This window comes from Alosa sapidissima, chromosome 24, assembly GCF_018492685.1.
Source record: "Alosa sapidissima isolate fAloSap1 chromosome 24, fAloSap1.pri, whole genome shotgun sequence".
Lineage (NCBI taxonomy): Eukaryota > Metazoa > Chordata > Actinopteri > Clupeiformes > Clupeidae > Alosa > Alosa sapidissima.
In genome coordinates, this window is record NC_055980.1 from 11,388,413 (window position 1) to 11,416,190 (window position 27,778).

The window sequence follows — 27,778 nt, forward strand, 5'->3', positions numbered from 1 at the left end:
AGAGGTATGATTCAACTCGTGAAAGTTAAGGTAAGAACATATATTACTACTGACATTGGGTGGCGTCTTCCTTTAAGCTAATAGAACTGGCCTCTCACAGCACCAAGGTCATGGTGTTGTTGGCCTGTCCAATATACTGTACACATACTGTATACACTATAGGCTGTCTATATGGTAAGATGGTCTAGGATACATCAACTGTAAAATAAATAAATAGCACATACTAGCTCCCCCCCCACAATCCATAGCTTAACCGTACTGAGCAATCAATAAATGCAGTTCATGCTGCAGTCATGTGAATGGCAGCCTGGGTCTGGAAATCCCACAGCCTATAAATACACCTCCAAATCACTGTGCTGGTGGAGTCCCAGGGACTGTGGTCAGAACTCTGCAGCTCTCTGATAAAGTTTCACTTCTCTCTCTCTCTCTCTCTCTCTCTCTCTCTCTCTCTCTCTCTCTCTCTCTCTCTCTCTCTCTCTCTCTCTCTCTCTCTCTCTCTTTCTCTTTCTCTTTCTCTTTCTGTGTCTATTATCAGACAAATACATACCAGACGTAATCAGCTTTTAGTAGTGTTTGTGTGTGTCTGTGACTGTTTGTGCAAGTACCAATTAAATGTTATGAGCTGCAGTGACCTTGTAAAGGATTTGCAGTCATCACACTGTCCTGACCCCTCAAGTTTTGTTACAGATAATACTCAGGCTATGCGTGTGTTAACAGTGCCAAGCCCTTCCCAGAGAATCTCTGTATCGAGGCCTCTTTGAAATCTACCGCTTCGAAAAAGCGTTCTCCTGTCTGATCATGAACACTTCTGAAGAGCGATCGATTTGGCCATTGTTACGTACCCTATCCAGGAGTCAGTAGTGTGGTTGTGATATGGTTGCCATGCGATGTTCAGGTATTTTCCCTTGAGGGGCAGTTGTGGCCTACTGGTTAGGGCTTCGGGCTTGGAGCCTGGAGCCGAAGGGTTGCTGGTTCGATCTCCGACCAGTGTGAACAGCTGAAGTGCCCTTGAGCAATGCACTTAACCCCTCACTGCTACCCGAGCGCCACTGTAGCATGCAGCTCACTGCTCCGGGTTAGTGTGTGTGCTTCACCTCACTGTGTGTTCACTGTGTGCAGTGTGTGTTCACTAAATCACGGATGGGATAAATGCAGAGACCAAATTCCTTGTATACGCAAGTATACTTGGCCTACAAACCTGATTTACATTTACGTTTTTCTGGTCATAGCTGGTGATGGTAGTGTTGCAGGCGAGGCGTCTTTTGATGGTTTAATATGTATCAGGCAATTGCGGACCACAAAATGTTTTTTGACATGGTCACTGTCTGGATAACTATTCCACAAAACATTTTCAGCACATCTGTCTGGAAAACTTCAAGGCTCCCCAAAGCTTCATCTCGCCACTACTACCCTCAGTTGTCCAAGAGCTTGGTGCAGGGCACTGGGGACACCTAGTGGCCTTCTTTCAGCAGTGCAACTATCAATGCATGCCAGGCAGGCTCCACCAAGACTCTTTGCTTCTGCCATTATTCCTTGGAGTTTAAACTGGTGCACAGCAAAGTTTAGATTTAATAATTGAACCAAAACTATGTACCATGTACTGTGATGTCTTCTATGCAGAGATCCTTGCCTTAGCGATTCTTTATGGACCCTTTCAAGAGAGTTCCATTATCAGCATCATAGTTGGCCCCACAAGGCTTCCTTTTTAACATTCCATATGTTACCTTAATGCAGAGGAAGTAGATTGGGGCCCAAATAGAACGTTCAAGCATTGTTTTTGTTTACCTTGTTGAAAGGGTCTATAAGTAATAATAGGACTGTACCACTCAGTGTACAATCACTTGTTAGTATTATCTTATTTTGGACTTTTTAATAGCCCTTTGTGTATTTATTTGTCTATTTATTTATTCATTTATTCCATGTTTTATCTCTAGTTTTATGAGCCTTGTAACCTTTATTTCCTGGCTTGTGTTTTACTGTCATCTTAACACCTCTACTATACCCCCCCTTTTTAATTCAATTTTATTTGTCCATCTCCCTCCTTTACTTTTTTGTAAGAGCCTTACCTGTGAAGCACTTTGGGTCAATGTTGTTGTTTTAAATGTGCTATATAAATAAAGTGACTTGATTTGACTTGTATTTTGTGCTTATTAATGTCACCTTTTTTCTGTCTTACAGTTGGGAGATTGGAGGAGAGGGAGGCGGAGCTTAAGAGGGAGTACAATGCTCTCCACCAGAGACATACAGAGGTGAGAAATTTGTGTGTGTGTGTGTGTCATGAAGCCAGAGGTGCATTTATATTTCTCAAACAGAGGGAAGGGTTTGGGGTAAATGTGTTTCCTTTGAATTTTCATGTTTTATGTAAACAGCTTGCATTGTTCACTTTTTTATAATCTGAAAATGACAAGCAATAAGGCAATTTCCACAAACATTCACCTCATATTTCTGAAACTGAATGCGCCTCTGGCTTCGCTAGTATTGCTTTGCATGCATACATTAATAAATGGTATGCATACCAAAACATGTGAAATGTGTGGATACATTTTGAGTTAAAATGATCAGGGGCGCGTTTCCCAAAACCATAGTTGCTAACTAAGTTAGCAACTTTGTTGGTTGCAATGCAATTTCCCATTGCCAACCAACTACCGGTAAGTTGCTAACAGGTTAGCAACTATGGTTTTGGGAAACACACCCCAGTGTAGTTAGCAATCAATGAAGGACATTAACCTGTGATGAGGGATGACCTGGTTGTCGATGCTGATCAAGTTGTTGTTTTGCTTGTCTTCTTCAGATGATCCATAGCTACATGGAGCATTTGGAACGTACCAAAATGCAACAGATGGTGGTGGAGCCGATGGAAACGGGGACCCCTCCGACTAGAAAACGGTATGTGACCTATGGGTTTCCTCCCCTCTGCTGGCTAATACATGAGATTGCTGATCAGGAAACCCTGTGTTTGGATCTGACCCTACATGGCAGAACGTAAATTTGCATGTTGACTACAGAGATGATGATCATTTGTTATTTTTGTTTTTTAATTGATGTTTTTGGCTCCTGCTGTTCTGTGTCATTCAACCAATGATTACATCAGTGGAAACAGTAGCCTCAAATTAAAGATGGCTATCTCCACACGTATCCCTCGTCTCCCACATCCAGGTGTGACACAGCAGTGAAATGTGTCGCCCAGTTCACAGGTTGGCTGCTGGTCAAGTGTCAGGTTTGCCTGCTGAGTGGAATTGAGTTAGCAGAGCTCACAAGGTTAATTCATTACAGAGGTTTTCAAGTTCATGTTCTTTTAAGTTTAGTAAGTATAAGTATATAAGTATATATACTCTTTTGATCCCGTAAGGGGAAATTTGATCTCTGCATTTATCCCAATCCGTGAATTAGTGATTACACACTTAGCACACAGTGAACACACAGTGAGGTGAAGCACACACTAATCCCGGCGCAGTGAGCTGCCTGCTACAACAGCGGCGCTCGGGGAGCAGTGAGGGGTTAGGTGCCTTGCTCAAGGGCACTTCAGCCGTTCCCACTGGTCGGGGCTCGAACCGGCAACCCTCCAGTTACAGGTCCGAAGTGCTAACCAGTGGGCCACGGCTCATTTAAGCAGTTCTTCGTCCTGGGGAAATGTTGTTGATGTCTGAAGTCAACAGCCAATCAAGTGCACCCCTTCTCTTGGTGCTCCCTTGGCTCTGAGAATAATGCCTAAGCCAGGGAGAACTTAAATGTTGTCAGAGCAAAAAAAAACTCTATGGACCCTTTCAAGAGTTCCATTATCAGCATCATAGTTGGCCCCACAAGACTTCCGTTTTAACATTCCATATGTTATCTTAATGCCTAATGCAGAGGAAGTAGATTGGGGCCCAAATAGAACATTCAAGCATTGTTTTTGTTTTTATTGTTGAAAGGGTCTATAAGACCAATTCATAATATTAAAGTCCCCCTTGGTTACCCTGGAAATCCAGAGTTCTCGCGAGAGCACAATTTGAATTGTGCCCGCAAGATACTCTGGCCACGAGCAATGATCCAAATTTCTTCTATCTCTCGAGCGAGAGGGACCAATCAAATCGGTGTAGGCGGGACAAAGGCGAGCTACACTGATGACTGACACTGATGAATTGTTGTGATTTGGTCGTAGCGTTATCCAACTGCATGCAGTGAGAGTTTCAAATGCATGCTTGGTGCCGCCCCTCGAATTGGGCCATTTTCATTACTCGTGGCCAGACCCTTAATCTGAAAGATTCCAGGGTCTGGTTTACCAGGCTACCCCTTGGTAGGATTAGCTATATTTCCCCCTCCGCTGGAGAAGTTGTGCATTACACTACATTTCAAACTGGGGAAAAAACTAACCATAAAGCACATGTGGATTTCTTTACAAGCTAGCGAAATGGTTAGCATAAGTTCGGCAGAACAATGTGGACGTTACAAGGAAAGAAACATGATTTAAAACGTGTTTCTTGTTTCTCACTCATGTCAGTCCCAATGTTGCAAGGTTGGTTATCCGTCTGGGGACGCTAGCAGGGTCACCATTTTCAACAGAACAGGTTATTTAACCATCCAAATGATTTCTAAACGGTTTTGTTAAGTTGAAATAGTTACCAAGTTCTCCTTTAAAGAAACAGTTTCTAACATTCCATGTCACAATGTTTTGGATGCACGTACAGTGCAGTCCTTTAAAAGACATTGTAAAGGAATAATACTCCAGCTTGTAATGGATGCAATTATGCCGCCAATGACACTCATTAATTGTCAAACTCAAACTGAATGTAACGTTTTATAGTAAATTAAATGAAACTAGTTCCTGTCTATCCATACATCATAAAATGCATTATTAAAACTGGGTGCAGATGCTCATTTTCGGTAACATATTTGGATATTATTTCATTTGTAACCTGTCGTCTTTGTTTATTTGTTTATCAATCTGTAGCTCTTTGTGATTGGCCAGTTGGTGCATACCGATTGCTTACTCACTGGTACTGGCCGGTCACTCCTCAGCCAATCACCAAGGTCATTGTAATCAAGCGTGTGCAGAAGAATTTGTGTCAGCCATTAGGGCTGCACGATTTGCAGGAAAATATCTAATTACGATAGAATTTTTGAAAGTCAAGCTTCAGTTCAATATTCCAATGTTTGTGAAGCACAGCACTCCTGTTAGATGAGCTTTCCTGTCTGTCACAGTGTATGACATTAATATAAAGTCTGAGTATGACATGAATATAAATCATAGATATAGAAAGATTAACCACTGGGACAGAGTTGTGAGCTGCACAATTAATTGCAGCCTTAGCGGTTAGCTAATTGCATTAGTTCAAATTGCGATTTTGATTAAAAATTGATTAATTGTGCAGCCCTATCAGCCAAAGCAACCAAGCCTTTCTGTAATCTTAGGAGCCATAGCTTTTTTTTTTCCCTTAGTAAAAGTCTTAGCTGCTTTGTGAATAGGCTTCTGGAGAAGACTTTTTAATGATAAAGCTTAAGTGTGATTTCAGAGTACTCTTGGCATGAAGATAAAGTGCTTTGCGACTAAGCCCTGATGTACATTTGTAATATCAGATTCTTGGCAATGGCAAAGTACATCACCCTCAACAGGGTGACTTAATAACTAAATTCCCTGACCGAAGTGGGCCATCCTGTCTTGTTCAGCCGAATTGCCCTTGTGCTCTTGCACACTGAGCTACTGCTAATAAAGGGCAGACATTGAAATTCAGCATCTATATTGATAAACTGAATGGTATTCAAGCCTGCTAAAGGTTATACGGAGAGATGCACCCAATAAATTAGCCCTTGCCCAGATCCTTACTGCATGGCTATGTGTTTGGTTGTTTACATTAGTTTGTATGAGGACACGTGTGTGTGTGTGTGTGTGTGTGTGTGTGTGTGTGTGTGTGTGTGTGTGTGTGTGTGTGTGTGTGTGACTGTGTGTATTGCGTGCTCTCATTCTGTGCCCACACCATTGCCTCTGGCTCTGTCTCTATCTGCTGGGTGCTGAGCAGAATGTAGGTCAGGAAGCATCTTCTTCCCTCCACAGCGCAGCAGAGCAGGTGATGAACGGAGCCAGAATGAAGTGAAGGAGAGATGGAGAGGGAGACAGAGAGGATGAGAGAAAGAGAGAGAGAGACTGTAGGTTGAGAGAGAGAGGGAGAGAGAGAGAAGAGAAGAAAGAGTTTATATAATAAGAGAGAGGGGGAGATACCGAGAGAGGGGGCCAGAGATGTAGCTGAGCGAGAGAAGGAGAGAGCCAGAGAACAGAGGGGTGTGAGATTGCAGGGAGGGGGTGGGGAGGGGTAGTCTTGGCAGAGCTCTGTTTGAGAAAATCCGCTTGGCACCGCTAATGAAGTGCGGAGCAGAGCTGTAGCAGAGCATCTCCCTGCAGAGGGACGGAGTGGCCCAGTGACGCCCGCACACAGCAGTGCGATGAGCGCAGGAGGATGAGGAAGGGCGATGAAGATGCTCATCAACACAACTTCGTCTCACTGGCCTCACTGGTGTGAATGAGCAACTCTGGCTGTTTTTGTCCAGGGTCATGCTTCATGGAGTTATGGCACTCCCATGAGAATTCCGGGGGGGGGGGGGGGGGGGGTGTCCCTCCGCTCCACTCAACTGTTGGTATGTCTTCCAAAACGCCCAGGGTGTCTGTCCCGAAAGGATGTTTCCTTTCACTTGGATGTGTAAAAGTTGCTGTATGTTTATTTTGTGTTTGTGCACAAGATTAGATCATTTCAGTTTAGCTTTTATTGACACCTTGGGAGAAATGTACCTTGCTTGTTGGAGAGAGCACAGTGTACATTAGGAACAGCCCACATCTTTTTCAAATACATTCACTTACATTAACAGTCTGAAACTACGGTCAACTAGCCTGGAAGCCAGGCCGAATTTAACCCCGGCCACAAAATTTGAGGAAATTCGGTTGTCACTTCCGGTTCCATTGAGAAGCCTTTATGCTTGTATGAAAACTGGGCGCACCAATCAAATCGTCTGGGCATTTATGATGATGGACAGATGAGCAACGTGCTTTGGTTGATTTTGTTTGGCTGTTGCTAGAAAAGCTAGATGTTTAGGTTTCGCTATTGCGTCTGTTGTTCGAGATATTGACAGCGCAATAGCTTTAAAAAAAAAAACGGAAAACAGCTATTGAGGTATTTGTTGAGAAGGATGTATTGGCTGCTCTCCCTACATGATTTATAGTAGGCTATTTAGTTGCTCTAATTGGTTAGGTCTATCCAATTGTGTGCAGATGCATTTTTTTTCTCCTGTATCGGCTAAAACACACATTTTACATATGAATTTAATGTCCCATTGCATATTTGCCCAGCAGCTGAGCAGCAGTTCTGTGTATCCCCATAAACTGCTGGTTGTAGTTGTGTGCTTTATTGATAACATCATGGCTGACCGTCGCCTGCGTGTGTGTTGAGTGAATAGAAGCTGGCTGTCCGTCTGCTGAATGAGAGGATTAATGGATTACTTTTGAAATTGTGACTGACTGACTGAATGAGTAACTGAAGCTAAGCTAGGCAGTGGCATGAAACTAAGCCAGTGGTTTAGACATAGGCAGCTGATGCTCTGTGTGGTTCAGCATGCAGTGCAACACTGTGATCAGTGATTGCAACCATAAATGCATGCATTGAGTCCACAACCTAGGCTAGACCCTCAGTATTACTGTATACCTCCGTGAATTTGCATGATCTTGCACTTGTGTAAACTGTAATATACTGATAATGGAATAGCTGCAGTCCTAAATTAAAAAAAAAATGACATTGTCAGTGATCAATAGCCTCAATTATTTTATCAAGAAAAAGTGTTTTTATTTTCAATTTGAATAGTCTCTTGGCAACAGATTCTGGGATTTGTCCTCTTTTTTTTGGATCAACTGTAAGGAGGATAAAGGGGCAATTCTCTGCTGTAGCCTTGTCTCCCGCTCCCACGGTTATGGAGGAGCGTCTTTTCCAGCAAGCAGGGGTGGGGGGTGGGGTTGTTTGGAATGAGTTGTTTGGGTGATGCTGCAGCTTAAGAGACAGCGACAGAGAGGGGGGGGGAGACCGAGAACAACAGAGAGAGGCAAGGAGGGAGCCATCCGCATAGCAGTGAGGTGGCATCAGCCCTATTCATTATTCAGCCTGCCTCAAAGGAGAAAGAGCAGCTCCTCAGAGAGAGAGAGAGAGAGAGAGAGGAGAGGGAGAAGAGAGAGGAGGGGGATCACAGAGAGAGAGAGAGAGAGAGAGAGAGGAGAGAGAGAGAGGGGAGAGAGAGAGGGAGAAGAGAGAGGAGGGGGATCATAGAGAGAGAGAGGAGAGGGAGAAGAGAGAGGAGGGGGATCACAGAGAGAGAGAGAGAGGAGAGAGAGAGAGAGGGAGAAGAGAGAGGAGGGGGATCATAGAGAGAGAGAGAGAGAGAGAGGAGAGAGAGAGAAGAGAGAGGAGGGGATCACAAAGCGGCTGGAGACAGCTGGTCCTCTTTTTCTCATCACTCGCTCACTCTCTCTCTGCCTGCGCCTGTGTGTGTCGGGGAGGGAGGCGCGACGTCACCACTCTGAGTGCAACTGCAGCCTCACACATACTCACAAACACACACACACACACACACACACACACACACGCGCTCTCTCTCTCTCGCACGCTCACTGACACTTTTTCCCTCTCTGTCTCTCGCTCACATACATTCACCGGTACTCCTCTCTCCCCCTTTTCTCTCTCACTCTCACGCACACACTTGCTTACCATCTCTCTCTCACACTCACACACACACACACACAAACACAGCGCTCGGCATACAGTTTGACATCGCTCCACGCAGTTTGGCTCCTGTCGCTAGCCGCTATCTCTGCTGCTGCTTCTGCTGCTGCGGTCCACACAAGGCTGATGGGATTGCGCGCGGGAGCGCGACAGCACTGGACGCCGGACGGCTGAATCCATAGCGGCAGGCACACGGCGACGGTGGTGGTGGCGTCAGCAGCACCGGTGGTGGTGGTGGTGGTGGTGGTGGTGGTGCTTGGTGGGCCACCATGAGCCCCGGCTGCATGCTGCTGCTGGTGTTCGGCTTCGTGGGCGGAGCGGTGGTGGTCAACTCGGCCGTGCTGGTGTCGCTCTCGGTGCTGCTGCTCGTCCACTACTCCGTGTCCGGGCGCCTGCCCGCCCTCACACACTCACTGCCCGGGATCAGCAGGTACGCAGAGAGAGAGAGAGAGAGAGAGAGAGAGAGAGAGAGAGAGAATGCAGGAGAGGAATGAGGTAGAGAGTGATAGGAATGTGTGAAGAGAGGGAGGGAGGGAGGGAGGGAGGGGAGGTTTGACATAACTGAATAGAAAGAGGTGTAGAGAAAATGGCAAGAAAGTCTGAACGAGAGGGGGGGGGAAGAGAAGGAGAGAAAGAGAAGCATCAACGAAGGTGTGGTGGGAAGAATAAAGTGTGTAAAAGAGGGAGAGATGATTGGGATTGTGTGTTTGGAGTTGCCGTGTGCGTGCTACTGTTTTGCCTCCTTCCTCCTCCTCCTCCTCTTCCTCCCTCCTGTCTCCGTCTCTGTCCCACTTTCCTCTACCTCGGCTCTGCGCCACTCTGCTCTGTCATGGCTCTGTGATGAAGCATCCTCCCTCGTTCATTTTTACCGTCTTCCCTCCAGTGTCTTTCTCTCTCTCTCTCTCTCTCTCTCCTGTTTGTTTTGTTTACCATCTCACCATCGTGGCCATTCTCTCGCGCGGCATCTCTGTCCTACTTTTCTTCAGTGCTGTTTGGTTTTGTGTTTATCTCGTAGACATCTCTCTCTCCTCCCACTCTCACATCAGCATGGTAAACATGTCTGAGATGGCAAGATGGACAGTGAAAGTTTGAATGTCGATGCTGTTTGATTAGTATTAGTTTGTTCATAATAATGGATGTATAAATGGTAGATGTTAGATGTTGTGTAGGGGGATTATATTAAACTATATTAATTATGTAACGGTAGGTGTGTGTGTGTGTGTGTGTATATATAGGAGGATTATATTAATGTATATTAATTATGTAATGGTACATGTCGTGTGTGTGTACACTGTATAGGGGGACGTTTTGGGTGTAAGGCGTTTTTTTATGAGAGCACTCTGTGCCAGTCCAGGGCCTTCTCACGCACAGTGGGCACGTCTGCTGTTGTTCAGCTGGACCCGCAGGGACACCGGTGGGTGATGGCTCACTGTTCTGTTCCCTAGCCTCTGAGAGCTGGTCTCCATGGGGATGGGCTCCCCATTGTTGTGGCCTTATTATTATGGGCTGTCTCATGCGCACAGCAGCAGCAGAATGCTGGCCTCTGCATTTGACACTCAGCACTTGCCTTTTTCACCTGCCCGGTGACTGCATTAATGGCCAGGCAACAGACCGGAGTCTGTCCTTGGTGCGATGTTCTCTTTCTCTGTCTGTGTGCCATAGTAAGGATTACATTTTTCTGTTCGTCACCCTAACCCCTAGCGCCAGAATCGGGGTGACGTAACAGAATTGGGCAATCAAGGTATAATGGAAGGGGATCCTCTCCGAGTGAGGAAGTATTTCAACGTCAGATAATATAGACAGTGTTGACCTGTGTGTTTATTTGGACAAAAAGCTGTCGTCTCTATGGTAATGCTATTTATCTTCCGCACCCATTCAAACAGGACTTTGATTAAAGTTTGTCTCCAGGGGGAATTGCCTGGGCTACATGTGTCAGGCTTAAGCCAAGACCCTCGCTGGCTCTCCATTTAAACTTATCAAGGCAAGTTATCAGGCAGCGCAGCTCAGGGCTGGGGAACTGGAGAAGATTAGTTTGGGTGAAAGCGCTGCTCTGGGAGGTCTTCAGGCACAGAACAGAATTATACACTGTAGCAGCCAGTCTGAGCCAGTCAGTCAGTAAGGTCTCTACTGAGACGGAAAAGTTCTTCCTTTCTTCCTGAGACAGCTCGTCAATTTCACCCATTTTCTTCATGTGGATTTTTCTCACAGTCAAAGTTAATATATGCATCAGCGTTGTCATTGGATACCCGTCATTGCATCTAAAGGCACACTAATTGGCTGCAGAGCAACTGCATGCTAATTCTGGAAACAAACAAATGAAAATGGCACAATATCCTGTGTTGAGATGATGCTGCTTCAGAACAATATTTTGTAGGGTATTGGAAATGTATTATTAAAAAGTGTCTATGTTAAAGAACCGACTTTGAGCCACTGCTATCTTGAATTGCCTTACTTTGGTAGAATTTGTACATCAAACCTTATATTCCTGTTTGCCGTGATGTTACAGACCTAAAGTTATGGTGCTTGCCACAGAAGACATTAATTTCCATCTATTAGCTTTTGCCATTATGTTTTACCTCCGCCCATTGAGTGTAGAAATTGAAATTGGATGGTTCATCCAAATTCCTTAGTGGAGTATTCAGTTGCTCTCAAGCAGTAACAAAGGTGTTCCTTACCTTTGCACCATGCATAGGATCTTTTTAATAGGTCATATCAAGTATCATCGCAACCAATGCTGTTTTGGCAAAAGTAACTTTTAGCCATCAGGTTATTGTCTGTCACTGCCGCCAGGCTGTCGGTGGTGATGAACATCTGATTGACGTGTGTTGAAGGAGTGTATAAGAAAATCAATGGTGCAACTGGTGTGGTGCATCTTGGTCTATGCTGCTCAGTGCTCAGCAGTGCGCAAACGTTCATTTAACCTCTGACTACGGATAATCCAATTCCTACTCTTTGGTGTTGTGTGGGCCATGTGATCTTACACACACACACACACACACACACACACACACACACACACACACCGCTGGCCTTGTAGTGACCTCCTCGCCTCTGCCCAGCATTCCCAACAGAATGTCCAGTCAGCAAGTTCAGCCCTGCAGCAGTGAATAGAGCTGAACACTTAACCACATTCACACCAGCTGTGGTCACAGAGAAAGACAAGAGACACAGAGAGTCAAAGAGAAAGGGAGCCAAAGAGAAAGGGAGCCAATCAAGAATGACCATAATGCACAGTGGAGAGTCTGGGTACTGTACTTACAGCATATGCAGCCTGTGTGTGTGTGTGTGTGTGTGTCTGTGTCAGAAAAAGAGAGACTCCTAGAAAAAGAAAGACTACTGTACTTCCAGCGTATGCAGGTAATGCACATTTGTGTGTCTGTGTCAGATAAAAGATAAGAAAGAGCAACAACTACAGAAAGAAAGACGTGGGGGGGGGGCGGGCAAGTGGGCAAGTGATGGAGGAGAGGCCTGTTGCGTTTCTCTCTGTGCCAGTTCCTGGCAATGCGGAGCCCTTTGAAGTGGGGAGACCACCGCTTGTCCTTCACATTAATTCAGGAGATGGAAAGAGGGAGGGAGGAGAAAGGGCAGCTGAATGCACATTAACTTGGGTTGTCATGGCGAGGCCCCGCGGGACATCGCAGTAAACACAACACCTTGACCTGAGCAAAGAATTACCCCAGTGAATTAACAATCAGTTAAACATGTTTTTTAAAAGATCACGTTTGTTTCAGTTAAAGATAGCTGACTAATGATTAGTTAATAATTGGTTCATTGATCTATTGTGATGTTCATTGATCCGCAATAACATCTTTTGTTTTGTCTAATCATCATCATAAATGCCTATTCTGTTTGTTTCTGAACTGGCCTCAAAACACACTGTGTAAAATGAGAACTGATAATTAAGTGTGTGTGTGGTGTGCTGGTTTTAATGGATGAATGCATGTTTATGTCCACTGCAGGAAGGAACGTCCAGTTTCCATGGGCATCTTCCCACTGCCAGGCGGCGAGACTTTGACCCCTGACCTTCCAAGGGATGTTGTGGAGACTCCCGAGACGGACTCCTGGAGATGCAACGACCTGAGCCACCCGCGCTCCAACACCAGTCTCAAGGTGGGTAGGCCTGGCCTCTGCTTGGAGCAATCATCAGCAGGGTTTGAGCTGGACCATTAGTACTCTTCTCAAACATCTTGAAAAGAAAGTTAGCTTTTGACCTTAGCCAGCTACGTTCTAATACCAGTTTCTAGGTGGCTAGACCAAGCCTCTCTTCACACAGGTACTTCACAGGTTTCCCTGTTTACCTCTGTTAGTTGGATTTGATGTATTATTGTATTCTGTTACACCTTGCAATTCTGTTTTCAATACACACCATTTCTCACCATTTGTGAAAGGCTGACACGTGTGGACAATGAACCTATAGTTAATGTAGGAATCATGAGCTCATGCTCGGTGTAGTTCCTCTGCACCATAGCAACCAGGACGAGTCCCTTTAAGAGCCAAAGGACAGTCCGTCTTCTGCCCCTTTTCATAATTCCAGGAATTGCACTCGGATCTCATCGAGTCCCCTAATGGATTACGCCATCGGTTTTGCTCCCATTGAGTTTGTGTTCCCTTTTGCTCAAAGCCTCCTTCTGTGGGCAGCGCATGTTTAAAAGACCCCCTCCGACCAGGAGGTGCCAAGCCAGAGGAAGCCCTATGTGGAGTGGGAGGCCCTCCAGGACGTGCCCAGCCTGCCTAAGGCCTCCGTCTGAAAAGGCCACTCAGGCTAGTGGGTTGATGTGCCAATGGTGATCTCACATTCCACCCCTCGTACCCCAACTGCAGAGGCTCTCTGAGGTCACTAGCATCTTAATGCTGCCCTGCATAAAGACTACAGATAGCATTTGTACAGTAGAAAGAGTTTATTTTGGAAAGGGTGAGATTCCTGTTCACAGTTTCAGTTTACAGTTATGAACTGAAATTGGTGGACATTAATAAATTGGTGGCCTAGTGCCCTGCAGGGACAAAGTTTGTTTTTTTTTTGGTGTGAAAGGATTTCCGCAGGAAGAGGTAGTTGTGCAGGACAAAGGGGCGAGGTTCAACGGTCAAGTGCACACAGGCAATGTGTGTCTGGAACTCCCTCTTTCCTGTAGAGACCACCTCTGTTGTTGTCAATGGAGACCATGCCGCCAGGCTCCCTCATGAATATGCCGTCTGATTAAGTATTTAATATGTTTCCGTAGCAGTTTGCCAGATGGGCAGACCAACTGTCTCTCTCTTCTGTGAGTCGCTGTGAAATCACATGCTCTAAATGTAGCTACATTCAGAACATCATGAGAAGAATTTGTGAGCATTCAGCGTTTCACTTCCTCTCAGTTTTTTTCAGTTCGGGACTATTTCTTCATGCGGATGTGAAACGGTCTTCAGCGTTTGTGTACTGTGAAGATAAGGGTCCAAGACACATTTATACACATTTATACCAAATGTCAATTAAGCAAACAAATGTTGAATATAATACTATGACCACTTCTGCAGCATTACCTGTTTGACCTCAGAGGATAATGATGATAGACGTGGCGTCGTCTAGTCTTTCTCACACACACACACACACACACACACACACACACACACACACACAAACAAAATAGCATCTATGCTCCAATTTAGCTGTCCCGTCCCGCATATAGAAGGTACCTTTCTAGGACATCATTAAAATGATAATACACAAGGCACAATAATGAGCAGCATTGGCTCAGAAAGCTATGTTGCTGGGCAACGCCCCTGGCTATTGTTGTTCTGGCATGTTGCCTCTGGTATTTCTTTTTCTTTTCTGGAGAACTTTTATCATCAGTAGGCAAATTTTCATGATCCTCCCAACAGAACACATGAAACCAGTTATGTGGTTGCTTAGCAATGTTTTTCAAAAAGTTCCCCACGGATCATCACCCTTTAGATGGACTGCTTGAGGTGCCATGAGGGCCCCAGATCATCTAGATATTACTCCCCAGACTGTTCTGAGTGTCACCATCTCAAATCTCTTACATGCCTTTGCTTTCAATCCCAACTACTGCCCCTCTCGTGCCAGGCTGTGGTGGAGCTTTGTTCATTTAAATTCATTAGTTCCTCCTCATCTGCGTAATGTTTGAGTCTGTCACCGTTTGACCTACTTGAGCTGTTGCTATGGCTGGGGGAAAGGCCTATTTTTGTCTCTGAAGATTACATGGCAATTTCATGATTACGTCCTCCTTGGTCAGATGTGCGCCTTTTTTTTTTTTTTCTCTAATTGCATAAGAAACACCTGCATTTTCACAGTAGTCTATTATGCTTTTAGAAATAAAAGCAATGCAAGGAATTTGAAACCTTTGCCAGAACAATATTTTAAATCAGTTTTGTGCACATAATACCAATATATATGTTGTTCACATACACATACATGGCTAATATGCACAGAATCAAGATGCTACCCAACTTCTGGTTCAGGCAATAGTCATCTCACGACTCGACTACTGCAATGCCCTCCTGACAGGTCTCCCAGCCTGCACAGTGAAACCACTTCAGATGATCCAAAACGCGGCGGCGCGCCTGGTCTACAACCAACCCAAAAGGGCACATGTTACCCCGCTGCTCATCCAGCTACACTGGCTACCTATGGCGGCCCGCATCAAATTCAAGGCTCTAACGCTTGCCTTCGAAGTAGTCTCCGGTTCTGCTCCCACCTACTTGAATGTATTATAATTGTAATACTTCTCATCTGTTGTTCGTCGTTGGTGGAACACACTGCCAGTTCCTACAAGGGCAGGGACGTCCTTCTCCATTTTCAAAAAACTCCTGAAGACCCAGCTCTTTAGAGAACATCTCCTCTCATAGCAACACTTACAACAAGTCTTACTGATCCTAGCACTCTCCAGCCGTCTTAAACTGACAAACAGCACTCACTGATGCACTTATTCTTACTGTACTCTAATGTTTTTAAATTGTCCTAAAATTGATGAGAATTGCTCTAAAACTTAAACTGTTTACCATGTTGTTAGTCGCTTTGGCTAAAAAAGCGTCAGCCAAATGTAATGTAATGTAATGTAATGTAGAATCGTCCAGTTTCTTGCATAGTGAATGATGCATAGTTTAGATCATCCACTTCATATTACATCACAAGGGAGGCGTGTTTTTCTTCAATGTGTTGATCACAAGATGACCAGTGGCATTCATGTCGGCTGGTCCGAGTCCCACACCCTCCCTCTCAGTTGCCGGTGGCACCACCTCAGAGACCGGTGGCACAAAAGCCTCTTCACGGTGGAACACACACACACACACACACACACACACACACACACACACACACACACACACACACACACACACAAACACACAGATGCTCCTTTGTGTCTTGTGTGACTCGACACTTTCTGAGTGTGTCTCAGCCATCTGTTTTGACATCTCTTTTGCGCTGTGGTGGTCCCATTGCCAAAGCCATATACCACAACAGCATGAGCTCATCAGGTCTCTCTCTAGACAGACTGACTTCTAATTGTCAGGTGAGGTCAGCAAAAACCACAATGCCAGGCGTGGGATTGGTGGAGCCACCGCTACCATGGCAACAAGGAAAGTGGATGATACCAGCTTGTGGGAATGGTGCACTCCCATAGGACGACTGTGTCCTAAAAGAAAGATTGAGAGGGAAGCGAAAACAAAGAGTGACTGTGTGTGTGTTTGAGTGTGTGTGTGTGTGTGTGTGAGAAGGAAAGCCGAGCTGTGTAGCATTGTTAATGACTTGTGAAATGCTTTTGAATATTTCATCTTGCTTATGGGTTTATTTTTGGTAAGGGCTTGAAGGTCTCTGTGCTTTGTCTGAAGTTGACATTGCTGTGTGCTCACTCTGGATTAATGGCTGATCTCATGATTAATTGAATTGAAGTGAACTGTTTCTTTTTTTAGAAGGCCGTCACCTGCAAATAACTTGATTCACAGAAACCAATGACCAACCTTCCCATTAGGTTAATGGACAGTTCTAAGCGTCAAAGTGTAACACCAGGTTCTAGATCGCTAAATGTTTTAATTTCTTTTTGCAAATGTATCAGCTTTACTTGTGTGGTTCTATAGCCATGTACTGTATGTTTTAGCATACATTTTCTATTTTGTTATGTGTTGTATTTTAAACCCTTTTGAACTACAGTAGCTGGACATTTTAGGCAAGTACTGTAGGTCTGCATCAGAGGGAGATACCTGTTCCCCTGTAATGAGGGAAGGTTTGGGAAACCAGAAGTGTCTGTTTGTAGGCCAGAGCCTTGTGTTGAGATGGCACGCTGCGCTGCAGACGCTAGCGCTGTTGCCCGTCTCTCCTCCGTCCCCCAGCTGGGACGGGGTAACACGAGCACTCAGGGGGGGGCTATGGGTGAAACGGAGGGAGTGTTTTATTACCCTCAGACAGGGTTCTGCTGAGGCCGACCGCGGCCCACCTCGCTCGCTAACTGACCCCCCTTCTCTCCAAGCAGCTGGAGGACGAGCCTCCTCCTAAGCCCCAGGAGAGTAAGGTCCTGCCGGAGGTTTGGGAGACTATCCTGGAGGAGACTCAGGTAGCCGGTCCTCTCTCCCACCGCCAGTGGGTGCCAATGATCTAACAATAACCCCAAAACAACAAACACTGATCACCGTGGCAACGGCAGCCCAGCCCGGCCGATTCTGTCGGCCTGTAGTTGCCTGTCGCCTGGCCTCATGACAAATCTTCATTGCATTTCTGTGTGCGTGGGAATCAAAGGGCAGGCCATGAAGTGTGCTGCATGCAACCACTCTAACACAGGGATGGGCGATCCTATCCAGGAAAGGGTCATTAAGGTGGACGTTAATTGGGTCAGAGTTTATCATTTGCTTCTGAATATGTTAGCCAGGAGGACCCCTGATAAGTTAATGTAATCTGTCCATTTAAATGAACAGCATGCCCTTGCATGGATAAAAAAAACACCATCACTGCAAAGTGAATTATCTTTAATGACCTCTGGTTAAATGGATACGTCAAAGTTGTGAACAAACTGAAGGACTTGAAGTTGGTGTCAGTGGGTTGTTGTGGTTGCCTGCAGTGCCTGTAGTGATCCGTTGATACTTCATGAGATTTTACTCACCGGGGTAGTAGGGTCTGGATTATTAAAATGTTAAAATTCAATCTGTAGGTGGCCTCTTTTAGTATCTCATTTGCTTTTTAATTTGTCTAACCCTGCAGTAGCTCTAACCAGGCAGTAGTATAGTATGTTGCCATTAGTGAGTCTTTGTTCATTTATCAATTTGTTGCTCTGCTCTTTGAAATCGCCAAGTGTGGTTGCACTATATCAATATGTGCTTGCAACAAGCCAAGCTTCAGGAGGTATTTATGTGTAGGTTCCCTTGACCTTGTCGGAAGCAGAGCAATGGATCTGTTTGCAGTAGCCCACTCTGAAGTGTCAAGGACATGGATAGGAAGAGTGATGACATTTGACTGGCTGTACTGCACTAAGGCAGACAGATACAAGAATGTTAGTGTGGCGACAAGGGCAGTAAACAACAAGGTACTGTTTGAATGTAGGTTGTTTTGGAGGGAAAAGAAATGTTCATTTGTCACAAGTGAAGGATGTTTGGTCGAGCGGTTTTCTGCTGATGCCTTGTTCTCTTCTTTACCTGTCATGATGGCAATAGTCTTGAAGTGCACTACAGCATAAAGTTTGCTTTTTCCATGTATTTGTTTTTCCATTTATTAACCAGGGTGTGTGTGTGTGTGTGTTTGTTTGGGTGACGGAATGCGAGCAAATGAGTGTGTGCACATGTGTGCATCGGTTTGCAGTTTTTTCACTGATGTGGTATTAATCGTACAGGTTTTAGGAAAGCCATTTCTTTGAAGGCTAACTCTGGATTGCTCTTGGCAAAGCTACCCTTCAAAGAAAGAATCACCGACAAAGCCAACAATTAACACCTCCCGGTCAGCCAAATTACATTTCAATCATGTCTCCAGCAGCAGACTTCACTCCGCTACCTCCAGGAATAATTCCTTGAACTCGAAACTCTGGTCAGTTTGGCTGACTGGCTGCAGATCTAGATGTAGGACATCATGGCTCCAGAACTTTCTAACACATAGGCCTAACTAATAATAGATTTCCAGTGGGGACCTCTACCTGGCTGCCTTCTCCCAGCTCTGTGGCTCCTTCCTCAGCAGAGTGGGGCTGACGTGTGTGTGTGTGTGTGTGTGTGTGTGTGTGTGTGTGTGTGTGTGTGTGTGTGTGTGTGTGTGTGTGTGTGTGTGTGTGTGTGTGTGTGTGTGTGTGTGTGTGTGTGTGTGTGTGTGTGTGTGTGTGTGTGTGTTGGGTGACTCCTAGTTTTACTGACCTTGATCATGGTTGTTTTTCCCAAACCTCCTCCGTGTAGCATTCGTCCGTAGACTCCCCTCCTAGTGCCTGTCTCTGACTTTAGAGTGTGAGCAAGACCATGGTGGGGGTGTAGATTTCTTACACTGTGTTTTGTTCATGGCTTCGCAGGATGAGCTGTCGGGCGCACATCGCGGTGGCTCCAAGTTGGGCACGCCCATGTCCGATGCAAGCCGTGGTGGGTCAATGACGGGCACGCCAATATCCGACGCGAGCCGTGTTGGGTCCAAGGCAGGCACGCCCATGTCGGAAACGAGCCGTGGTGGGTCCAAGGCGGGCACACCCATGTCCACCACTGCCTCCGACATGACTCGCGGTGGCTCCAACTCTGCCACGCCCATGTCCAGCGCTACCTCCGGCGGCGTCGCCATGGCGTCAGTGGACACGCCGCGGGTGGAGGAGGCGGACAGCCTGAACCGGAACCTGGACAGCAGCGACAGGAAGCCCGACAACAGCAAGAACATCATGATGCAGGACGGCGTAGGAACGGGTGCAGGAGTGGGCACATTAGCGGGCGTAGGAACGGTTGCAGGAGTGGGCACATTAGCGGGCGTAGGAACGGGTGCAGGAGTGGGCACATTAGTGGGCGTAGGAACGGGTGCAGGAGTGGGCACATTAGCGGGCGTAGGAACGGGTGCAGGAGTGGGCACATTAGCGGCCGTAGGAGCGGGCGTAGGAGTGGGTGCAGGAGTGGGCACATTAGCGGCCGTAGGAGTGGGTGCAGGAGCAGGCGCAGGACTTGCCACTGGAGTGGGCGCAGGACTTGGCGCAGGAATACGCGCAGGAACGGGCACAGACACAACCTCATCAGGTGAGGGCGGATGGTACACAGGAGATGGTGCAGAATGTCTAGGGACTATTATTTAGGGGCCTGTGCAAAGTTTGTAGATTCGATTAAATTTTTTCTTACATAACATTTGACATCATATTTGACTTTTTTTTTTTTTTTTTTTTTTTTTTTTTTTTTTTAATGACATTGATGTTTACAGAATCGATAGAAAACGCGGAGCGGTCAGAAGTGCAGGCGATAATTGAGTCCACTCCCGAGCTGGACATGGACCTGAGTGGATGCAAAGGAGCCAGGTAACACCACCTAACTCAAAACACACCAGCCATGTTTTCAGGACCTCCACCCCTTACCCTTTTAAAGTTTAGTCAAAATGTGGTACAGCTAAAAAAGCAAAACAGTGCTGTGTATGGAATTGCATTCTTAAGCACTGAAAGATAACCCTTAAAGGTAGGGTTAGCAATGCTAAGTGATTTACACTTTTTGTAACATTCAGGGAATATCTCCTCACTTTTACACTTACACAGCCCTGGCTCCATGAACTGGAAACAAACTAAATGTGGGCAGCCTGTGTTTGTTTGTGGGTGTTTTGTTTGGTTTTTGGTTTGAATATAACGTACGTTGCTTTGGACAAACGTGTCTGCTAAAAACATAAACATCAACGCGCGACGTCATCCAGCATCGCTAACCTTTGATTTGATCCTCAGTGGCCTCCCTGTCCTCTGCTCACCTGTGTCTCCTAATTTCGCTCACCTTTCTCCGCGTCTCCACCAGTACTCCAACCAAAGGGATCGAGAACTTGGCATTTGACCGCAACACGGACTCACTGTTCGAGGAGCTCTCCTCAGCCGGTAACGACCTCATAGGAGACGTGGACGAGGGCGCAGACCTGCTGGGTAAGAGACACAGTGTTTAAATCTCAGCGGCAGGCTGGTGTGGTGGTTGCGTAGTTTGTTAACTCATTGAGTGCCAAAAACGTAATATTATGTTTGTCCTTCCCATGCGTTGAGTGCCAAAAACGTAATATTACGTTTTTAGCTTTTTTTTTTTAAATTACGGAACTAGACACTCTAACAGACCTTATATGTGATTTTGGGAACTCTGTGATGAATGGAAATGAAATATATGACGATCGAAAACTCATGAAAACGCACAATCTGGACATTTTATCATAACTCGGTTGCCGCTTTGGGTCGAATCAGTGACACATGCACGTCAGGTCAAAACCAGGCCATTTTCGTGGGTCTATCACTAGGTGGCTGTCTCGCCAGGTCTCGCTGATCACTTCCCGGAAAGTTTACACAAGTAAGTAACAGGCAACACTTCAAATTTTAATGAAAGACGTTATATCTCCATTTCTAGAAAAAAAAACAGCGATTTTGATGAAAACTAGCCACTGTTTAGCTTGGGATTTCTCAGGAACAGAGGCGTGTAGAAATGCACGGTTTGCACCCACCGAGAGCTTAAAGTCTCACCTTTTAATCGAGCCACTGTATGTGTTCATAGCTATAACACAGAATATGCTGTGGCTGTACAAAAATCATCAACAATGGTCTAGATTGCTGGCACTCTAGGACAAAGCTCCCGAAAACAGCTTGGCATTCAATGAGTTAATACATTTCCATAGTTCCAGAGCAGGAGATGGAGTCGTGCATGTCGCACTATTACAGGGAAGCTACACCAGGTGCGTAACTGAAGCGTTCCATTCGCGTTGCATCTGCTGCAACAATTAGCTTCCACTATAATAAATGGAAGTAGCTTCACCAGATATGATCGAGGCACGTACGTTTGGAAAAATAACAGACCAGTCTTCTAAAATGTTTTTACACGTTGTGAAACGGAACGCTTCAGTCATGCACCTGGTTTACAGGTATCTTCCCTGTTAGTATCCAGTTTGTCTGTATAAGTTCTTCCTTCTTTTCGCCCTGTGTGCTTTTTTCGTCCATTGTCTCCCATTTTACTCACCATCCTTAGGTGTATGTTTTGTGTGACTGTATGTGAATGTTACTGTAGCACACGGGGATAAGAGTTCAGCTTCAGGCTCTACAGAATTTGCAGACTGCGTTTATCTTTGGGCACTAGGGCTGCACGGTGCTGCAGTATAAGTGGGTTTGTGAAATTTAATCCGTCTGACATTGACAGCACGAAAACTGCGCATTCGAGTGCCTCTCTGCAGATCAATTTGTATTAGCATGCTGTCCAGTTTCAGAAGGGAACCAGGATACTGATTAAATTTGGTTCTTCAGAAGGAAAGGAACCAAAGTAAAGGGCCTGGAGTATTGAACATTCCTTTTACTGTAGTAATCGTTTAACTATTAATCGGTTCACTGTGAAGCGGAACTCATCCTATAATTCATTCATTCATTCATTCATTCATTCATTCATTCATCTCCAGTCATTCTAACCCCTCTTTCTCTGCATGCCTTTCTCATCTCACGGCATTTTCTTACCTTCCCAACAGAAGAGTACTCTGGTGTGTATGATCTCACTAACCCTCTGTCTGTCTCCACATGCTCTCACATACATTTTCCTCTCCAGTCTCCTCCACTTCTCTCATCCGTAGTATAGTGTGCATTGGATTACTATTTGGCTCTGCCCTAGTCCTCCCAGAGGCCACAAAGTCAACTAAAACAGACCGAAGCCAAACAAAAGAAAATAACTTCTTAAGATGCTAACCGTAAAGTGAATGCAGGCAGACGGAGCTGAGTAGCTAAGGCCAGTGAGCTGGTGTATTAGCTCACTGCAGGCGGTTGGACAGTGAATTGCTGAATCATGTTGTTGGCCAGGGCTCCTGCCATAGTTCTAGGCCTAGGCCAGTATCCCATACACACATCATTGCTGTGTCACTGGACAAGTGTTTGTTGACATTGTGCTCATTTATTTTTTAATCAAAACCTGTTAGATGACAAAGCGTACAGGAATTATTCATTTATCCACGATCTGGGCACGGCTGCTCTACTTCCTGGACATCAAAGTCCACCGCCGTCATTTAGCTTTATTTAGTCCTTTGTGTTATTGTATTACATTTTTATTTGTTTTATCTCGAAAATGTAGAACAACACATAACTTTGATTAGCAATTCTGAAAAGGATCATCACCATGCCACTAAATGTTTACGCTCATTTTTCTCATGTCTCACTTCATTTGCTCCCCCTTTTCTCTCCCTCTGCTGGTTTTGCACGGCACTGTCAGACCTTAATTTCTTTGGTAAGACAGTCTTTCCCTGCTTGTTCCTTATCTTGTGTATCTTATGAGCTCTGTTTTCTGTGGGTGAAGTCCAGTCTGTCTTGAGTCTGACCTGTGACCTGTGATCGTCTGGCCAGTGGTGATGCTGTGGATTCTGACCAACTGGTAACGGACTGCGCTGATGAATGCAAGTAACCTTTCAGGGGATCTTTGTCTTGGTGCAGGTATGGGTCGTGAAGTGGAACACCTCATCCAGGAGAATGCACAGCTGCTGGAGACAAAGTAAGATATGCCACTTGATCTGCTGCAACTCAATCACACAACTACTCTACAACTAATCACACAACTACACAAAATGGATAAGGTTCTTTTTGAAAGTGTTCTCTTTCTTAGAGCCTCTTCCTGGTAATGGACATAATCAAACAACCATTTATACCCGGAGACAAGCTAATGAGCCATGTTGGGTTTTGACGTAACAAAGTGAACTTTTTACAACTATCCAAAGCACTGACTTGCTCTCTGCTGCCATCTACAGCAAATGGTCAGACATGCACTTGTAACAATCCTTCAGATGCCTCAGTCAGACTGGTATTCAGTTATAGTGGATTTGGAGGTATAGCTATGAGTGGGCCTCATAGACCAATAAATAAGTCAGATGTAAGGGAAAGGTATTATACTTACGGGATTATGGAACATTTGTGTATCTGAGTATGCCGTGTAATCAATGAAGTAATAGAAACCTATGTTGTAGGTATCTTGATCTTCATGCTTGAAATGCATCTCTGAGTATGTTTTGTTGTTGTCAGAAACGCACTGAACGTGGTGAAGAACGACCTGATAGCGCGCGTGGACGAGCTGGTGTGTGAGAAGGATGTAGTGGTGGGGGAACTAGAGGTGCTGCGCTCTGCCAAAGACAAGGTGGAGGAGAAGAACAAGGAGCTGGAGGATGAGATCAAGAGGTCAGACACACACACACACACCACACACACACACACACACACACACACACGCTACACTGCTATTACTGCTACTACAATTGATAATAGGATAGAATGATGATGTCAATCATACACATACAATCATACACACATTCATAGAATAACTACTACTACAAGTGATAATGAAATGGTGATGGCAATCATACTGACATCTCTCTCTCTCTGTATCCAGAGTGCGTGCAGAATTACAGGAGGCCAAGCAAAAGACCAAAGAGCCTGACGATGATGTAAGCTTTGTGCTGTGTGTTTCTATGTATGGGCTTGAATAAATCATGGTTTAGATCTTAAAATGTATCTGTCAGACTAGACAACGCCTCGTCAGTTGCCACATAATCTTGCTGAGGTGTGTGTGTGTGTGTGTGTCTATGTCTGTGTGTGTTCAGAGTGACGTCCCCACGGCCCAGAGAAAGCGCTTCACGCGGGTGGAGATGGCCCGTGTGCTCATGGAGAGGAACCAGTACAAGGAGAGACTGATGGAGCTGCAGGAAGCCGTGCGGTGGACAGAGATGATCAGGTGAGGGGTGGCCCTCCAAATATAAGGCAAATTATTACAAATCTAAGCATACTTGTCCTCAAAACAAACAGACTTGGCTCCAAGTGGGAAGAGGGGAAAAAGGAAGATTAGGGTTCAGTTGGGTAACACAGGAGTAGTTGAAGCCTAAGACAGACTAGGTCTGATTTTTTTGCCCAAATTTTTTGAAAATCCATATTCATATTTATCAGTGTCAGCTTTTGATATTTAGAATTTAGAATAATCATCAACATGTCTAAATTAAAAGCTTGAGGCGCAGTCCTCCGATGGCACACGTTTACTGCTTTCATTTGTGTAACCCTGGTGATTTTTGTTTTCTCCTCCAAAGAGCATCGCGGGAGAACCCTTCCCTATCAGAGAAGAAGAAGTCTAGTATCTGGCAGTTGTAAGTCACACTGGCCTTCTCTTACATCCATAGCAACATCTCATAATTTACCGCAGTGCCGTAGATGATTTCTCACATCATTTAATATATTACTTCTCCTTTTTTATTTCACCTTTTATGGTTGGTCTCCAGTATGTAGGTAATTTTTGATTGCCTTGCAATGCACTGATCCTTGCACTTTACATGTTCCAAATAAGCAAGATTGATAAGCAAGATGACCCTTGACCTGGAAATGGCTTTGCTGTTAAGAATAACTCATTTGTTTGTTCATCACGGTGTCCACTTGTTTTCAAAATCCTAGAACAAGACATTGACAAGATAGATTTTTTTTTTTTTATGATTTACCTATAGTACATTCAAATACCTGATAAAGGTAAATAAAAAAACAATAATAATTTGGAAGGATGTACTCTTTCCCACAATGAATAATATGTTAAATGTGTACTGCCATTCTCAGGTCTTGGTGTTTGTGGTAGTTCTGGTGTGGGTTTGGAATGGGTTTGGTACAGGTTTGGAATGGGTTTGACGTGGTTGTTTGAGTTTGTTTTTTGCTGGAGGTTTTTTTTGTTTATCAGTGGAGCTGAACTAGCCTTGTTTTAAAAGCTGCCTTCTCTCCTGCTCTGTACTCTCCTGTGCCCCCCTCTCTCTCCCGCCTCATGTTGTCCTGTGCCTCTGCAGAAGGTGTGTGGAAGTGGGGGAGCGAATGTCAGAACTGATGGAGGATGAGAAATATAGAATATGACATGTTGAAACTTTTTTTTTTTTTTTTTGAGCAGTCTTAGTTGTTTTTATATTTAGAGTGGTTTTTTTTTTTATTCAGGAGGCATTGCTCTTAGTAGTGTGGAGGAGAAGCAGTTATATCACAATCCTGATGACAAGCCTGACAATCGGTTGGCCCGGGTTTAAGTCCCAAACCTGCCTTTTGATGAAAGCATCTGCTAAATACTAGTCAACTTTAAGCCTGGATGGTTTGTCCTGCCGTATCTTGTTTATCTCAGGCTTTAGACTAAAATCACAGCACAAAAGAGTGTCTGACTGAGGTTCATGCCATGAAGAGTGAGTAAAAGAGAGAGAGGGACAGTACAAGCCTATCATCCAACAGTTTGGTTGAATGTGCGGTCACTGAAACAGGGAAGTACTCAGTGCATGATATTGCAATGATCCAGAGAGGATCATGACTGTAGTTTTAAGGTGGTTATGGTGGAGCGTCTACATGGTAGTGTTCATGTAGGATGGTGCAGATGGAGAGGGAGAGAGATGAGGTGGTGGAGTGGGTAGAGGTGTAGGTGCTGCACGTGTGTGGAGGGAGGCATGCCGTATGTGTTGGAGGGCCCTGACCCCTGACCCCAAACCCCTAACATTTGACCCTTGAACTCTAACTTCAACTGCTGCTGCCGTGTCCTGTGTCTTGTGCCTCCCTAGCAGTCTGTCTGTGTTTGTCTCTCTCTATCTATCCCTTTTCTCTCTCTCTCTCCCTCTGTCTTTCCTCCTCTCTTAATTCTAGCTTCAGTCGGCTCTTCAGTTCGTCGTCGAGCGCGTCAGCCAAGAAGCCGGAGGCGCCCGTGAACCTGAAGTACAACGCCCCGACCTCGCACGTGGTGCCCACGGTCAAGAAGAGGAGCAGCACCCTGGCCCAGCTGCCTAGCGACAAGTCCAAGGCCTTCGACTTCCTCAACGAGGAGTGAGTAGCGCCACCACCAACCCTCACCCCCTAATCTGTAAGCCGTGTGCGTGTGCCAGGCTGGAGGTGGGTAACCTGTAACCTGTGTGTGTGTTTGTGCGTACCACCAGGCCCGAGGTGGGTAACATGACGTCGCGGCGTGAGCAGAAGAGGGCTCAGTACCAGCAGGTGAAGGCCCACGTGCAGAAGGAGGACGGCCGAGTCCAGGCCTACGGATGGAGCCTCCCCCAGAAGAGCAAGGTGCAGTGTCTTAGCTCTGGGTCTGTGCGATGGGATGGGATGGGGTGAGAAGGTCAAGGTGCACACTAGCTCTGTGTGTGTGGGGTGGGGATGGGGTCAGGACAGAGACTCCTAGACACCACATTTTTGATGTGGGATAAATGCAATGTGGAAGTGAAGCCATTTGAAGTGAAAGATTTCCTATTGCAAAGCAAATTTAAGTGTTCAAAGACAAGGATAGACGGACTAAAAGGAGCACGGTGTCCTGCACACAGTGAAGTGCTCTGTTCTTTATCTGGAATCTGTTTTCAGATGGGCACCTCAGCCTTAGTAGAGCAGTTGTATAGGGGAAGATACACTAAGGGAAAAACACTGACAGTTTTCCACAATTGTTAAAACACATTTTTTGAAACCTTCCACCCTTTTCTCCATTCTCAAACTACATTCACAGAATGTCTGACAGTTCTTGCAAAATAAAACACTTGCCTCAGAAGTTTTACTTGTGCTCAGAACCAAACCGTGTCAGAGTACCGATCCAGTGTATGATTGAAGTGTTCCCTTAATTCTTTTGAGCAGTATATTATGAAAGGGGCGGGGGGGGGGGGGGGGGGGCTGCAAGTGTTCCTGAATGCCCCTTGTGAAATGGAACTTAAAGGTTTTGAGTCAAAAACCATTCTGTCATCTCTTCCTCTCACACATGCATGCTCTTCTCTTCCTCTCACACATGCATGCTCTTCTCTTCCTCTCACACATGCATGCTCTTCTCTTCCTCTCACACATGCATGCTCTTCTCTTCCTGGTTCTTCAGGTAAATGGTGGTGCACAGAAGGAGGGCAAGAACCTTCCGGTGCCCGTTTACCTGCGGCCGCTGGATGAGCGGGATTCCTCCATGAAGGTAAT

The 27,778-nt window shown here is 45.5% G+C and overlaps 1 protein-coding gene across 9 annotated transcripts in view; it reads left to right on the forward strand.

Moving 5' to 3' along the window:
- Positions 1-27,778, forward strand: part of spag9b (sperm associated antigen 9b) — a 61,544-nt gene that overhangs the window by 19,304 nt on the left and 14,462 nt on the right. The window contains exons 3-18 of one of the 9 annotated variants that reach the window (XM_042082096.1): positions 2,179-2,249; positions 2,792-2,886; positions 12,692-12,842; positions 17,198-17,278; positions 19,202-19,901; positions 20,080-20,173; positions 20,652-20,773; positions 23,288-23,345; positions 23,870-24,022; positions 24,234-24,288; positions 24,445-24,575; positions 24,922-24,978; positions 25,111-25,113; positions 26,483-26,659; positions 26,770-26,899; positions 27,687-27,773. In XM_042082096.1, the coding sequence (XP_041938030.1) occupies positions 2,179-2,249; positions 2,792-2,886; positions 12,692-12,842; positions 17,198-17,278; positions 19,202-19,901; positions 20,080-20,173; positions 20,652-20,773; positions 23,288-23,345; positions 23,870-24,022; positions 24,234-24,288; positions 24,445-24,575; positions 24,922-24,978; positions 25,111-25,113; positions 26,483-26,659; positions 26,770-26,899; positions 27,687-27,773 (2,165 nt within the window). Of the gene's footprint in view, positions 1-2,178; positions 2,250-2,791; positions 2,887-8,725; positions 9,163-12,691; positions 12,843-17,197; positions 17,279-19,201; positions 19,902-20,079; positions 20,174-20,651; positions 20,774-23,287; positions 23,346-23,869; positions 24,023-24,233; positions 24,289-24,444; positions 24,576-24,921; positions 24,979-25,110; positions 25,114-25,656; positions 25,660-26,482; positions 26,660-26,769; positions 26,900-27,686; positions 27,774-27,778 lie in introns of those variants that run through there. The other 8 variants (XM_042082095.1, XM_042082097.1, XM_042082098.1 and 5 more) reach the window with 8 other exon arrangements.